Genomic DNA, 15,959 nt, shown 5'->3' on the forward strand with positions numbered 1-15,959 from the left:
AGAGGTGCTGGGCTGTCGCACAGCCAGAACTCCCAGAGGAATGCAGGGATTCACCAGCACACCTGCCCTTGGAGTGCCTCTTGTTGGGCATTGCTTATTTTGAGCTAAATCTGCAGGCCGGGGAATCAAGGAAGCATTTTAATTCCATGTTGCCAGTCTGGGTGACACAGATTGTGCTGTCACACACAGAGCCCCTGCCCATCATTCCACCTTCCTGGCAGGCACAGCTCCCTCCTCTTCGGAGCCTTCCTGTGGAGCTCAGCATGTTGCCTCAGGGCTTTTTCCAAGTCAGATTGACTAACAACAACCATTTAAAAAAATAACGAATAAAACATTAAAAAAAAACAACAAAAACCTACCAGAAAGGTTTCTGCTCATTTTAGCCAGCATAAACCTTTTCACAGGGTTGCTACCTGAGCTGACAAGGATAATTTTTAATGAGGAAAATTAATATATTATAAATACAACCAGCTAGGTGAAAATGCAAGCGCTTTCTAGGATGTTTTCACATATCCAATGAAATGGGAAAGCTCTGTGCCAGTCAGCAGTTATTGCAGCTGTCAAAGTCACCTTTGAAACCAAGTAGGAAATTGGTTTTTCAGCTCTTTCTGCTAAACAGACCTTCGTCTGGTGTGAAACTGGATGTCACCCTACAAAATAATGCAAACGTGAAGCCCCCATCTGAATCACATCTCGATTTTGAAGTCTGCTTAGTGACAGATGCCTGGTGGGATGCGAGTCTCGGTGTGACATTTCAGGTTTATGTTTAGAGGGAAACAGAGATGATTTGTTTTGAATTAAGCGAGTTTTATACTTTGTGTTTGGAAGCTTTCCGTGTGCTGGGGAGGTGTGAGCCTGTTGCGTGTGTCCCCGCAGAAGCTGGTGAACAAGGTGAGCCTGGGGCACCCCGCGCGCTGCGCCGCCTACAGCCCCGACGGAGAGATGGTGGCCATCGGCATGAGGAACGGAGAGTTCGTCGTCCTGCTGGTCAACAGCCTCAAGGTGTGGGGCAAGAAGCGGGACAGGAAGTCTGCAATTCAGGACATCAGGTAGGAAGTGCTCCAAATACACAGCCCTGGCTCAAGGAAACGGCCATCGAGTCCCAGGTGCATTTGCAGAGGTTTTGTTAGTCCATGTTTGTTGAAACCTGTGTGAGCTGGAGAGGGGCACTGTGGTGGTGCATGAATTCAGTTACATCCACACTGCACAGCTGTGATTATGGGAATTAATTTTCCAAATTGCAATTCCTGTCGCTGACCCCCAGAGAGGATTAGTGTCTGCACACTGTGCTGTGGCTTTATGCGAGTGCAGTATTAACATCACTTAACTACAAACAATATAGAATAGAGTCATGGAATGGTCTGGGTTGGAAGGGGCCTTAAAGCTCATCCTGCCCCACCCCCTGCCATGGCAGGGACACCTCCCACTATCCCAGGTTGCACCAAGCCCTGGCCAACCCGGCCTTGGGCACTCCAGTGGTGCGGCAGCCACAGCTTCTCTGGGCACCCTGTGTTAGGGCCTCCCCACCCTCACAATATTCCTTCCCAATATCCCATCTAACCCTGCACACTGTCAGAGACATCTTTAGTCTTCCTCTGCTGTTAAGCAACAAGGTTTCATTTGAGTTGTCTTGCTGTCAATAGAAGACTTTTCATGTTTTCCAGTAAACAAAGTTACTGTTAGCATGAGAAACAAAATCAAACCAAAACAGGCAGTGACATCCCCTCTCCATGTTTTATTGTCTAGAATCAGCCCAGATAACAGGTTTTTGGCAGTGGGCTCACAAGAACATACTGTGGATTTTTATGATCTCACTCAAGGCACAACCCTAAACCGAATTGGCTACTGCAAGGACATTGCCAGTTTTGTCATACAGATGGACTTCTCTGCAGACAGCAGGTACATCCAGGTATGTCTGGGATAGCTCCTGGAGTGCTCGGATTTATTGTGCCACCATAAGGAGATGGAGGTATGAGCTGTGCTAAGGGCAAAGCATTATCCCAGGTCAATGGAACAGGTACAACACTGAAAAGGAAACTGGATTATAACCATGCAAAAGCAGTTCTCTTCCTCCCTGAGCCTGGGATGTGTGTGAGAGCTGGGTTAATTTGGGGGGTTTCCTTTAGAAATGTTTCCAATTTAGTAAAATGGGGTTGAGATAAAGTAAAGTATAGAAGTGAAAGAAAATCTGTCAGCTCTGCATGTGAACACTTCCTTCCATCATCATCCTGTGACATTGTTATTCCTTCATATGGCACGTGTTGAATTCCAGCTAATGAGGAAAAAAGAGAAATGTTATCCCTAGATGTTTAATTCCTCATAAAACCTGGTGAGACTGCTGGAAATCTTAAAGAAAAATATGTTATTTATAGCAGAGTTTCCAGGCTTTTTCTTTCCCACTCTCAGGTATCCACAGGAGCCTACAAGCGTCAAGTTCATGAGGTGCCACTGGGAAAGCAAATCACAGACCCTGCAGTCATAGAGAAAATCACCTGGGCCACGTGGACCAGGTAACACCCAACGAGAGCGTGGGGCCAGAACTGGGACCAGGTCACAGGTGTGAGTGTGGAAATGCTGACATGTCCCCAGGGCCTGGCAAACCTGCGAGTGCACCCGGGCTCTGCTTCCTCAGAGCTCCACCTGACACCCTTGGGATTTTACACACAGCTGTGGCTGTTTGGTGTCTGTAGTAATTAGTGCTGTGCAAATTACACCAGGGGCTGTCACAGAGCCACAGTGGCTCGTTGCCACTCGTCCCTGGCCCCTCCCACACCTCTGGGCCCCTCCAGGCTGCCTTGTCGAACATCAGCAAACACCAGCAGCACAGAAGGCCTGGAAACGTGCACTGATTGTGTTAAGGAGTTTTGAGTGTCCTTAGAATACATTTCCTGATGTGGATGAACACAGGAATTTCCCCCAGCATTGCAGAACTGTGGCTGTGCTCTTCCTGTGAGAAGCGGGACAGGCCAAAGGCAGAGCTGACAGTGGGTGAGAACCAGGCAGGGCGAGGAGAAGGTAAATGAGAATCCTCCTACTCTGACTGCTCTGCTGGCATAAAAACCTGCTCCAAATTCCCTATTTTTGAGGACTCCTGACAGCTGGTGGGAGGGGGCAGATGCCTCAGTCAGTGACTCTGGGTAAATGATTACAGAGAACTAAGCCAGGGGCAGAACACTGATTTCTGAGAAAGAGTCGACATCCAGACAAGCATTCCCTCATTCAGGAACTCATGGCTAAGGGACCACTGCATTCAGAAATCCTGGGGGGAGGCTCACAGACACCAGAGCTGCACAAGATGCTGGTATAGAATGATGCCAGTGGTTTCATGGAAATAAACCTCAGGGTTTATGGATAGAGATTGCCTTAAGAATCACACAAAAATGATGTGTGGCGGTCTTCACGATGAGCTCAAGGCAATCATTTAGAGGGGACAATTTTATTTTAAATGCAGGGATTTTTTATTTCTGAGCTGTGTTGGCTCAGCACCTTGTGGAAGAGCAGCAGCAAGTTAAGTCTTATGGTCTAATGTGTTTTATTTACCTTGATTTTGGAACAGCATTCTTGGAGATGAAGTCATTGGGATCTGGCCACGAAATGCAGATAAAGCAGATGTCAACTGTGCCTGTGTGACCCACGCTGGCCTGAATATAGTCACGGGAGACGACTTCGGGCTGGTGAAGCTGTTTGACTTCCCATGCACAGAGAAATTTGTAAGTGCCTGTTTTATTTGCATCTGAGCAGCTTTTGCTTTTCCTAAACCCCTCAGCACCAGTGTTACAGCACCCAACGAGCGTCGTCCATCCCTGGGAAACTCCTACAGCATCCAAGCTGCTCGGGCTGTCCCCCGGGCAGCTCCTACAGCATCCAAACAGCACAACCCATCCACAGGCAGCTCCTAGGGAGTGAAAAGGCCTCGGGCTCAGGATGGCTGTGGGCACAGAGCTTTGCCTGGTGCTGTCCCTGAGCTGCTGTCCTGTCCCACAGGCCAAACACAAGCGGTACTTCGGGCACTCGGCACATGTCACCAACATCCGCTTCTCGCACGATGACAAGTTCGTGGTGAGCACCGGCGGGGACGACTGCAGGTAACTGGGGCTGGGACCGGAGTGGGGCACGGGGCACAGGAGGAACAACAGAGACAGAGATTGTGCCAGACAGATGGAGACTGAGACACACGCACACAGGGACACACCACACAGAGCCACACAAACACACAGGGCCGTGCACACAGACCAGAGTCACACACACACACACAATCACACACAGCCACAGTAACGTGACAGACACAGACACCCCCCACACATGCACTGCACATACACAGTGCACAACCACAGTGTGCACACAGGGCCATGCAGTGCTCACAGCAGCCGTGGATACACACAGTGCACACACACAGAGTACACACACTGCAGCTCCACAGGGCACTCGGTGCACACAGACACTGCACAGAGTGCACACACACTGCACATACACACAGAAAGTGTGCCCATAGTTCATACACAGTGCACACACACACAGAGGGACACATTCAGACGCAGTGCACACACAGCCCCAGCTGCAGAGGCGCACACACACCGCTCACATTGCACAGGCTGCAGACACACACAAATACAGTGCACACACACTGCATATGCACACACACAGAGCGACTGTGTGCACGGAGTGTAGTTCACACACACACACACACACACAGTGTCTGTACTTCACACACCCAGTGTGTTTATTTTCTGCTCCTGTCTCACTGGGCTGTGCTGAAGGCTGACGCCTGTTCTCCCTCCTGTCTCCACAGTGTGTTCGTGTGGCGCTGCCTCTGAGGAGCCTCTGGCTGCTGCTGTCCTGCCCTGGCGAGGGCTGCGCTGGCTGGGACAGCTGGGGATGCCCCTCTGGCTGCAGGAATCCCAGCCCTGCTGCAGGCTGACATTTCCAGATCACTCATCCCAACGTACCGACAGGGAATGGGAGCTGGCGTTGGAAAGCCCAACGCCCTTGCGAAGGAAGCTGAGGTTTGAAGGGTAACCTGGGGATCCCAAAGGGATGAACAGTTCACTCACAAAGCTGCTTTTGCCTAATACTGTGTTGTTCAAACCATGTCTGAAAAGGGAGAAAACATTGACAAAATGCTGGGCCCTTTAATTTCCAAATTTGTGGCTTGAACAAAGTTCAAAAAGCGGGTGGGTTTTAACCACACCTGCTTAAAACTCCAATTTGGTGCACTCAGTAAAGCTGGGAGCATTTAACGAACAGGCTGGGGAGGGGGGAGATCACCCTTCAGCTTTCATTAATTGAAGGAGCAAAGTATCCTTTTTTTTTAAGTCCATTTTGTTTTTAAATATATATACTTGGCAGAATTTTCTATCCATGAAGTGCCTTGGAATAATTTTCTAGTAGTTTGGGCGGCAGCTTTGCCTCCCCCCACCTGCTTTCCACACACGGTGCTATGACTCTCACCCAGAGGAGGGCTAAACCATTCTCACCTTTTCCAGCTGGGTACTTACATTATCCCTGTTTTCTGCTTGGGTTTTTATACCTTCACAAGTGAATTCCCCACTGTTTTGGACAGCGAGCGGCTCTGTGCTGTCAGCAAGCCAAAGTGACGGCATTCCAGTTCCTGGGCAGCTGCTCCTGCAGCCAGCAGTGAGTACAAGCTGAACTCCAGCAGTGAGTGAGAGGAGAGGGTTTGGACAGACTTGGTTCAAGACATTTTAACACCAAGATTGAGGGAGCCATTCCCCAAGTGTTCCTGCATGCTCCCCATTTCTGGGAAAATGTGCTTTACACTCCTACAGGCAGTGGCCAGCCAGAATCTCGGCCTGGTAGGAAAGCCTCCATCAGTCCCTATTTCCTGTTCTGGAGGGGCATCCTAAGCCTCCAAAGGAATCCCTGGAATGTCCCTATAGCAGGGCTGTGTGTGTCCTCCAGCCAGTCCGTGCTGCTTGTAAGCAGAACATAAAATCCCCAGTACCAGGAAATGCAGCTTTTTTTTGGGAAAAGTTCATCCTGGCTCACTCTGGCCTCCTCTCCCCATCCCTACTTCTCCCTCACCCCAAAGAGCCCCTGGTCCTGGCCTGGGGGACAGCTGAGATCAAAGGAGAGATGCCACTGTGCGGAAGTGGAACCACAGACAGGTATTCCCAAAAAGCAACTCAAGCCCATCACTATTTTTTAGAACATTTTGTCAAAACCAAAAACTCAAGGGACAGTGGACTTGGAGAAAGTTTAGAAAGGAATAGCAAATATGGGCAGTGTCAAAATATGTATTTAAGCTATTTAAGATTCCAGGCATGGAACAACATCCATAGTTTGGAATTACCTTTCTTAATTAAAAGAAATAAAGGCCAAAATAAACCATTTAGACTTACATGTAGTCTCTGAAAAGCAATAGTGCTTTAGTCCCAGTTCAGGACAATAGGATTTTGAACTCTGGAACCTTCCTGCCAGTCCATTTCTGCTGCCCACCTCTGCATAGAAAAGTAGCAAAAACATCCCATTAAAGGAGTGGATTCCTGTTTAACACACAAAGTGCTTCAGCAACCTCAAAGAATCACCTTTTTTTTTTTTACAATTGAATTTATTAATGCCTTATATGACTATACAGCAGAGCAGTTTGTCAGATACACAGTACGAGTCCCTATGCAGTCTTTTTTTTAAAGAAACCTTCGGGATCAAATCCTGTTCTGTCAGGTGCTGCCAGCAGTGGGCACCTCTGCCTATGTTGTAACCACTCATGTTTGCCTTCCTTCCGTGTTGATTGTATCCCAAATAAAACCAGTTGTGTGGCAGAATGAAGTAATCAACAGTGATGTGAGAAATATCTTCAAGCAATAGTGTCTGTCAGGAAAACACTTACGGTTTGTATGTTTCTATGGTCTGGCTTCCTGTATGAAATGCTCAGAAGTGATGCTGTATTTCACTGTAAACTGAAATAGTAATGCATGAATTTGTATTTTTCAATGGCCAAGAAGCCATTCATTTAAAATCTGCATCTCAAATAAATTAGTACACAAGTTTTCAATATCCAGCTCTTAAATCAGAATCAACACATTGACCTGCAAAGATTATTGGGACTTATTTCCTTCAAACTTGAAAATGGCATTGCCCACTCCTGTCTCGGAAGTCCAAGAACCCGACACCCTCCAGAGCTCCCTGGGACCCTGGAGCTGGCCCTGAGCAACTCCTTCACACTGCAGAGAGAGAAAAGGGACCGTGACAAACCCACCCTGCACCGCGCTCTACTCGGACACTACTGCCACCACCATGGACAATGGATATTTATCACAACGACCTTCAAATAAACACAAATATATTAAACTTGCCTCAAGAAAGCCAAATACCGGTATTATTTTATGTCTATAAGCTTTATTGATACTTGGGGTTTTGGGGTTGGTTTGGTTTTTTTTTTTTTTTTTTTTGCTTTTTTGTTGGTTTTTTTTTTTTACATTTCACAATGCATTCCACAGACTTAGTTCAGTACAGCTCAAACTGCAAGTGTATAAATTTTCACTTATCAATTCTTGCATAACAGGACAGGGCTTTAAGTTTCCAAACAACATTTGCAGCATTAGATACTCGGTCCACAGATTATCAGAGTCTGAGAGCTGGAGAATTATTTGCTCAAGATCAACTACTGTACGTTTGTGCAACAAAGTGTATGCTGTAATTTTCTTTTACTCTATGTGGAGGTTCTTTGTTCATTTCTCTTTTGTTGTTTCCAACAGATGCCAGTGTTTACAGAGACTTTTTAGTTTCTCAAGCTTGTGTGCTCTGGAGCTCGTCCAGGCCTCAGTCAGTTCTCTGAAGTACAAAGCACTGTGGAGCAGCTGAAAGATCTAAGCTTTGTGAAACACATATATATATATTGGCAATTGATAAAACAATAAAATCACAATACAGCTATACTCATACCAAAAAGGCAAGATTTTTCAAAACTTGCTAAACTGGTATATTCTTCTAAAACATCTCATTTTAGAAAATCTGCATCAATCTACACAGACCATACACAGTGCACAAACTGGGAAGTGTTCTCCTCTGCCCCACCTGCTCTACACCTCCAGAACGCAGCAGGAACTACCTCTGATGAAGCAAATGTACAGCTGTCTCAGTCGTTTGTATTAGCCAGTGCTGCACACAGGATAAGGAAAGATGATTAGTTTTAGATCCATACATAGCAGCTTACAATACTTAAGATGATGAAACACATGGCAGTCAAAACAGTTATTTTTCCTCAAACACTGCGTTGCTAAAAAATAAAGATCTGTGAAATTGCACTGCAATGTCAAGGGGTTTGCTATTCCCTGACCCTCCCCGTGTAAATCCAATGAGTATTTTTCCCCCTTAAAAGATGAACTTCCTATTGGTAAGTTGCTTCAGGCTTCTTTTACTCAGTTTTGCGCTTCAACCCAGGGATCTTTGCTTGGATCCTGAAAGAGGAAGGAAACAGACAAAAGTAAGTTTGAGTAACAGACAAAAAAGAGAAGGTTAAACACAATCTTAGGAACAGCAACATGTGAAAAGAACCCTCACAACACACAGCTTTATCCTCAGAGCCCAATGAAACTGCTGAGCTCCTCACTCCCCCCCCTCAGCTGCACCTGCTCAGGGGCTCAGGTGCCACTAATGGGTTGAAATAGATTTCCATTAGAAATAATAGAGGCTCATTTCCTAACCAGTCCAGACTTAGAGACCTTTTAGACTCCTTGGCCTGGCACATGGAGAACACTTTAGTCCTAGAAAGGAGTGCCACATGTGCCAGGCACTGTCATCAGTCCAAAGGGAAACAAATAAACCCAAACCAACTCACTTTGCCATGGCATCTTTGACATTCTTGTTCACAAGTCCCAGGTAATGGTCGATTTGGGCCTGGAATGGAAGCAGACAAAAGTTACAGTCCAGTTTCCCCTTTGCAGCCTGGCAGAGTCCCACAGAACTCTGGGGCAAGTGGGAGCTCAGCCAGGGGTATTTCCCAGGGTGATGCCAGAACTCCAAGAATGCACCCACCAGAATCAATCCCTGGCTTCTCCCTGGTCCATCAATCCCCAGTTGTGGATGCAGGGCTGGGGGCCCCTCTGGGCCCCACGGGAGCAGCAAAAGCTGCTTAGCTGGGCTGGGCCAGGTAACCAGCTTAGGCTGCAGCCTGGCCAGAGGATTGAGCAGCTTGGGCTAAGCCCCACACACACTGTCCATGCTCCTGCCTTGGGGCTCCAGGGCTCCCTTTCCCCGTGGAGGAGGAGCTGCAGCAGGACCCCATGAGGCTTCGCCATCTGCTCCTGCCTCCCCCCAGTCCCGCCCGGCCCCACGGCAGCCTCGTTGTTGAAAGGGGAGACAAACAGCTAAGCCAGAGCTGGCTCCCCCCTCCTGTGCAGTGACCTGCCCAAGATCAGCCCTGGCCATAATTTAATCAAAAGCATTTTACTTTGGCTCCTTCCTCCCTCCTCCTTTTACATGGGAGTCTCTCCCTAAGAGCAGCACTGGACTAGACCAAGCAGCTCCCACCTCCTGTTTTTGCCAGGGCTACAAATTCCACAGAGCTTTGGGACACCAGTCCTGAATAGCAGCTCCAAAAGGTACAGCAGGATTAACACACCATACCCCGTGCTGCTCCAGTCCTGACCAAGGCTGGACCAGCAGAAAAGGCCTCCAGGTTCATCCAGCCTTTTCCAGGACTTTTTGCTGGGGAAACTTCTTCCACCAAGCAGGAAAAGGGAAAGCACACACAATCTGAACTTCAAACTGAACTAGCTTGCCCTGGCTCCTGGGTAAAGGCCTATTTTAAAAGGCTTTAAATATTTCAGAAGACTGAAATGAATTTTAATTAATTATTTGCTTCTGGTTTTGCTTCACCAGAGCTGATTTTATGAAACATTTAATGAATTCTATTAAACACTCACCTGATGTCTCTCATAAATAACAGGAACACTGAAGAGCGAAATCAAAGCTGGAAAAGAGCACATCACAAGTATAAATACTGAGAACAGGGATGGTGTTCAGGCAGAACAGGAACTGGCTTCCACACCTCAGCACGTCTTGCAAAAAGGTACAAGAACAAGGAGTAACTAAGCCCCACACACCAATTGTTGGCCAGTAAATTCAATAATCCCTATTAAGGAGGGCCTGGGCTGTTCTCCAGGTCTCACCACAGTACAAGTCTGGTCACAGGTCACTTTTTCACTGTGGGTTATGCAAATTCTTCCCAAAGGCTGCTCAGGCATCAGTTGGTTCTGACACCTGAAGCCAGCCTGCTCTGGGATACAAGAAATTAAATCCTGCAGTGGGACAGGGCCACAGCAAATCTTGCAGTTCCTCCAAAGTCCCAGCACAGCAAGGACATTCAGGGCAGGTTGACCCTGACATGGACAAGCACAGCAAACCTGCCTATAAACAGTGTAATGTCTGGAAATCAGCAATCCCAAGGAATTCAACAACACAACTTAAAAGTACCTGTTCTGTTGTGTTATCCAAAAAAAAAAAAAAAGGACCTAAAAGTGCAACATCTTAAGGCTACAGATCAGCCTCCCAGTGTTGACCAGACCCCACTGCTTTCCCAGGGTTATTCTGTGTGCCTGGTGTGTAACACAGTGCAAACACTTACCCAGGATCAGTAATGTCAGACCATTGAACAAGGCACCAACATAAGTGAAAACCCACATCAACACTGCGAACTGCAAGGGAAAAAGAGCCCGTCAGCACCCAGTCTGTGACCAGGAGACCCCACAGTCTGCTGTAAACACAAGTAACAAACTAAACAGCCCCAAACTGCACTTAGCCCTGTACAGCTCCTGTAACCAGAGCTGGGTGATGAGATGGCTGAAGGATTCAGTAATAGGATACGTGGCCTCCTGCGTCCAGGTCACGGGGCTGAATTCAGCCCGAGTCAGCAGTGACCAAACACTGCCCTGTGCCTTCACAGGGCACTGCCAATTCCATGGTGAGGAATGATGGGCAAACACAGTTCCTACCTCCCATCCTCCAGAGAGAGGAGACAGGCCAGGCTAGGAGAGGCCAAAGGGCTGGTGCATGACAGAGCCAGGGAGAAAGGGGGTCACTTGTGTGTGTGGTGGCCCTGCTGCCACCCAAGTGCCCACCCCCCTGCCCAGCCATTCTCTGACCCGACCAGGCAGAGGCTCTGTTTCATCAGGAAAAGCTTATCTGGAAGGTAATGGGCTAGGGTGGGCTAAAAAAAACCCAAAGGCACTTTGGATATTAAAAAATTTAGGAAAGAGAGGAGTCAACAGTGTCCTAACATGGAATCTGGCTCCAGGTCAGAATCAAGCTCAGAGGCAAAGACATCCCTAAAGCCCCACACTGCCATCACTGCTGGCTCCCGATCCCAGCCCTGTTCCCCCTCCCTGCTGACAGCACTTGTCCCGCTCCCAGGGGGACACAGGCTCCGCTTCCCAGCTCCACACAAAGGTCTGCCCACCTTTAGTGCCAGGTGGAGTGTCCCAGGCACACCTCTGACCTATAGCAGTGGGAAGGGGCCAAGGGCTGCCAGCTCTATTTCTGGGCAGCATTCCTCCCAAGGAAAATCAGCCGCTTTCTTCTAGAGTTGCAGGGCTGGTGAGGAGCTGAGCAGCAGCCAGGAACAGTGGCTTTCCCAGTGTTTACTCCTTGCTCTGCACACAGCAGAGATCTCCAGCCCCTGGTCAGCTCTGCACACAGGGTTGTTTTCCAGCAGAACCCTAGACAGACACCACAGGAAGGCTGGCACTGGCACCAGGAAGGGCAGACCTGGGCACAGTGAACAACCCAAGGTGGAAACAGTCCCAGCAGCAGGAGCTGCACCCAAGGAAAGGATGGGTACAGAGTGCTGGCAAGGAAAACAATGCACAGTGCAGGACTGTGGGTCTGGGCCAGGATGCTGGTAACTGGCCTGCAGCCAAGGTACTCTGAACTTAGGTATCCCAACATCCAATTTTAGCTTATCAAAAGTGTAAAATATCCAAACCAAACAAAATCAACACCCAGCAACAAGATAAGGGCATGACAACCAATACAAGTTTAATTCCATGATCCCCACAATGAAATCGAGTTGACTTCAAGAGCTTCACTCAAAACTGATCCTGATTCAGGTGCATTAACTGCAAGTGATGAAGTTCTTTATCTGTCACCACTTTTGAGATGTGACAAAGGAGCACCAGGGAGGGGCACAAAGTTAACCCCTGGAGAGGCTGCACCATTCCCAGCAGCTGCATTCCCACTGAAGGATTCTGGCAGGCTTCTCAAGGAAAATAAAGCAGATTTTGCTGAACTCCCTCATGATTGATTCAAACCCTGGCCTAGTTCTGCCCTGCAATGCCAGGGTGAGCCTGGAGCTGACCTCTTTGCACCAGGCATTTTAACAGAGCAAACACTTCCATGTGGGTGCAGCACATCCCCCAGAGGGAGGAAAGGCACCAGCTTGCACTGGGCAAAGAGCCCCTGAGTGTGTGATGGTTCACAATGGTTCTCTTGCATCCCAACAGCTATCCATGACCTGCTCCACATGGACACAACCCCTGAAGCTCAGCACCCCCCAGCCAGCTCAGCACCCCCCAGCCAGCAACACTGCTGATGATTCTGCCCATGGCAGAATATGTGAGTTTACGTAAGCACAGGGGTAACAAGACAAATCAATCCCAAAGTCCAACAATTATCAGAACTCTCCCATTTAGTGAGCATTAAATTTATGGTTCAAGAAAGAGCAAAATCCAGGAGTTCGCACTTGACCACACAAGCTTTTCTCCACCCAAAGTCTGTCCAGAGCAGCGTCAGGGTAGAACCATAAACTGCTGCATGTGCAGGTTTTAATCTCCTTTACTCTCCTTGCTAGCACTGAGTGGGAGAGGGACCCTGATCCCACAACTCCTCTCCCTGCACCCTTCTGACACTTCAGCTCTCCCAGGATTATCCATCTCAATCCCACATTTACCTACTGGTCTCTGTTTTCTTTTTCTTATAAAAGATGCAAACCCAGACACCCTCACAAACACAACAAGGCTTGCCTGAAACACACCTAAGAGACCTTTACAAACACAAAAACCTTCCCTGAAACATCTCTAAATAAAGCTCTAAGACATGAAAAATAAGCAGAAGGCAGCCCAGGCTCCACCTCCTTCCAGAGCCAATACTGCCCCTCCCATCCACTCGGGGTGAGGGGAAGCTCAGGAGCCAAGCTTGGCCTGACCCTTCCAAGGACGTGTACGCCAGCCAGTGAAAGCCCCGTGTGGATGATGGACTGAACCCAGTTCTGCCAGCCAAAATGGGCAAATCCAGAACTGCCCCTGCACCCCTTCTCTACTATAGAATACTCAGAATACAGCACAGAGCTCTGCTCCTCAAAGCCTCAGCTGAGCAAGTGCAAGAGCAGCCATGCCCAGTGCCAGCACAGCCTTTACCAGGACAAAATGCAGCTTCTCCTGGGGCTCTGGCAAGGGCTCGTCTGGAATTACTCCTCAAGAGCTGTGAGGAATTTCTCCTTGTGCTGCATAAATATTTAGAGCCCATTTTAAGACTTCCCTGACTGAAGCATTGTTTAATAAAGAAGAAAAGAAATCTTAACAAGACAGATTTTACAGTCAGAACTATTACACACAATAAACTGACCTGCAGACATTTTCTACATTAGAGCTCTGTAACTTGAATTATACACAAACGTGTGGTTTCCTATAGTGAAGATGTTTAAACTACACAAGCCAAGATATTTTTATTTTTTAAACCAGGGCCATTATATTACATAAGACCCTGGATTCCCAATGTTCTCCTCGAGCACAAACTCTTCAAAATCAGTAACTTCAAAATCAGTACTGGTAAACTGTCCTGACATTCACTGGTTCCTGATAAAGGGCTGTTTCCAACTGCCATAAATTAGACTAATTAACCTACATAAAACATTTTAAATGTCAGAAGGAGAGAGGGGAAATGAATTAGTTCAGCTGAATAAACACATCTTTCCTATGGACTGTAGTATTTTAAGTGATTAGAGTGCCTTGAAGACATTCTGGCTGGAATTAATTCTGCTTCTAACATAATTCCTCCAGAAGGCCTTGTTTTTAGACCAGTGTTTAGTGGAACAGCAGCTGGCTGCTCACTGCAATGGGTTGGGATCTCTACACAAACTGTGAGAAGTCTCCTAACTCAGACCAAGGCACAGATCACAAAGGGTTTAACCAGAAGCACAAATGACCTTGTGATTCCCAGTTTTTCTGTGCTGTTGATAATCAGATCCAAACAGGACTTAAGCAGCAGCACTACTGATCATGTCTCAAAAAAACAACCAGAAAAGGAATGCACAACCAGCTCCTAAAAAGCCTTTTCCTGCAGAGCCCTTTAGGAGCAGGGAGATTATTGTACAACCCCCAGACCAATACTCCACCTCCTCTCTCCCTCCTGAGAAAAGAGATCTGTCCCGGGAGCAGCAGAGCCCCCTTATTCCTCCCCCCTCCTGCTGCCAGAGGGAACTGCCTCACTGCAGGAGCCAGCAGGGCATCAGGTGCAGCTTTGCTGGCACAAACTTTGTTTAACTTAAAGCATAATGAGAAACTGGATCTACAAACTCTGGGTAAGATCCCGAGATCTGCCTGCAGATTTCTATTGCACAAATACAACAAGGACTTGGACAGCCTTCCTGGTTTTCCCCACATTTCACAAGGAACCCCTCCTCCATCTCCACAACAACTCAAAGGACTTTATAAAGCACTAAGTAAGGGGATTTACTGCAGAATAAATGCAAGTTTTTTTCAAGAAGATTAAGCAAACTGACAAAGAAGTGGACAACACACTGTACTAGGTAAAGGAAGCACCAGTTTCAAAAACAAAGAAAGGCGGTTAGAGCTTGAAAGGAGAGAATATAATTCTCCCAGAACAAAACTGAAGCGTTTTCAGCCAATTCTTTTATTCTGGAGAGGTTTTTTGGTGTGATTTGTTGTTTTCTTTCTTTTTTGGTTACACTTTGTTTAATTTATTACTATTCTTCACAGTCAGTTGTGCTCTGCCACCCTCAATAAACCCCATTAAATTCTACATGGATGTACTCAAGCTGTTACACAGCACTGCTCACACTGGGTAGAGTAATTTGCAAACCCCGTTTCAGTAATTCCCATCACTAAAAGCAGCGGCTTTCACTCCCAAACCCAGGGGCTGGAACAAGTGTCCACCTTCCCAGTAACACATGGGCATTGCTCAGCCCCCACTCTTCCAGCAGAAGTGGAACAAGAACTCCTGTTTGAGACAGGGAGCTGTGCACTAACCACAAATCAACTCCAAACCAGGCTGGGGCAATCTAGCCCAGAGCCAGGTGTTCCAGAGGGACACACACATCAGTGACACACCCCCAATGCCCAAGACTGGAGCGTTGCTTGTTTTTTCAGAAGATTCCTGCTGTGAGAGGCACTAGCAAGGAGCTGGAACAGGGAACTGCAGGCAGCCACAGCTTATTTCTGCTTTCCATTCGTTTTCCTGCTCTGTCCAGGTGCAGATCAAGCTATCCTTTACAGCTACCCCTATCACTGCAGGCAGCACTCGATAGCCAGCCCTGTGCCAAACACTTCCACCAACAAACTACACCTCGTTATTTACTCAACCAGAGCCACTGTTCATTCTGCAAGGAGCAGCAGGCTTTGCTCACCTGGGTCAGCAGCAATGTCCCAGAGGCAAACTCACCTTGAGGGAATCCACCAGGTCATCGACGAGGAAGAGGCGCCGCAGCTCCCGGACGGTGCCGTTCACGTGGCCCAGCACAACGTTGCTGTACTTCTGGATGAGCTCCTCCGACACGGCTACATCGGAGTCCAGGTAAGCCCTGCAGAGAGAAACCTCCCTGTAACAGCACTGCAAACACCAGCTGTGTGTTAGATACAGTATCAATATAACCTCCTTGCTGTGTTCTAGAGAAACAAACTTCGCAGCGCGAGGAATGCTGAAAGGACAGAACAGAACTCACTTCAGGTATTCTTCGTGAACCATTTTTTTCTCACTGCTACTTACTC

At 47.7% G+C, this 15,959-nt stretch overlaps 2 protein-coding genes across 13 annotated transcripts in view; one reads left to right on the forward strand and one right to left on the reverse strand.

The window, feature by feature from the left end:
* The window catches only part of EML6 (EMAP like 6), an 89,397-nt gene extending 81,911 nt beyond the window's left edge, over window positions 1-7,486 (forward strand). For 4 of the 6 annotated variants that reach the window (XM_069008822.1, XM_069008825.1, XM_069008823.1 and 1 more), the window contains 6 exons: window positions 877-1,049; window positions 1,747-1,909; window positions 2,407-2,510; window positions 3,557-3,710; window positions 3,985-4,085; window positions 4,790-7,486. In XM_069008822.1, the coding sequence (XP_068864923.1) occupies window positions 877-1,049; window positions 1,747-1,909; window positions 2,407-2,510; window positions 3,557-3,710; window positions 3,985-4,085; window positions 4,790-4,814 (720 nt within the window). In that variant the 3' untranslated portion in view covers window positions 4,815-7,486. Of the gene's footprint in view, window positions 1-828; window positions 1,050-1,746; window positions 1,910-2,406; window positions 2,511-3,556; window positions 3,711-3,984; window positions 4,086-4,789 lie in introns of all 6 variants that reach the window. The other 2 variants (XM_069008821.1, XM_069008824.1) reach the window with 2 other exon arrangements.
* The window catches only part of RTN4 (reticulon 4), a 40,619-nt gene continuing 31,996 nt past the window's right edge, over window positions 7,337-15,959 (reverse strand). For all 7 annotated transcript variants that reach the window (XM_069008828.1, XM_069008827.1, XM_069008831.1 and 4 more), the window contains 5 exons: window positions 15,634-15,772; window positions 10,586-10,655; window positions 9,885-9,931; window positions 8,798-8,856; window positions 7,337-8,417 (listed from right to left, as the gene is read on the reverse strand). In XM_069008828.1, coding sequence (XP_068864929.1) covers window positions 8,375-8,417; window positions 8,798-8,856; window positions 9,885-9,931; window positions 10,586-10,655; window positions 15,634-15,772 — 358 coding nt within the window. In that variant the 3' untranslated portion in view covers window positions 7,337-8,374. The remainder of the gene's footprint in view (window positions 8,418-8,797; window positions 8,857-9,884; window positions 9,932-10,585; window positions 10,656-15,633; window positions 15,773-15,959) is intronic.

Source organism: Aphelocoma coerulescens, chromosome 3 (genome assembly GCF_041296385.1).
Source record: "Aphelocoma coerulescens isolate FSJ_1873_10779 chromosome 3, UR_Acoe_1.0, whole genome shotgun sequence".
NCBI lineage: Eukaryota > Metazoa > Chordata > Aves > Passeriformes > Corvidae > Aphelocoma > Aphelocoma coerulescens.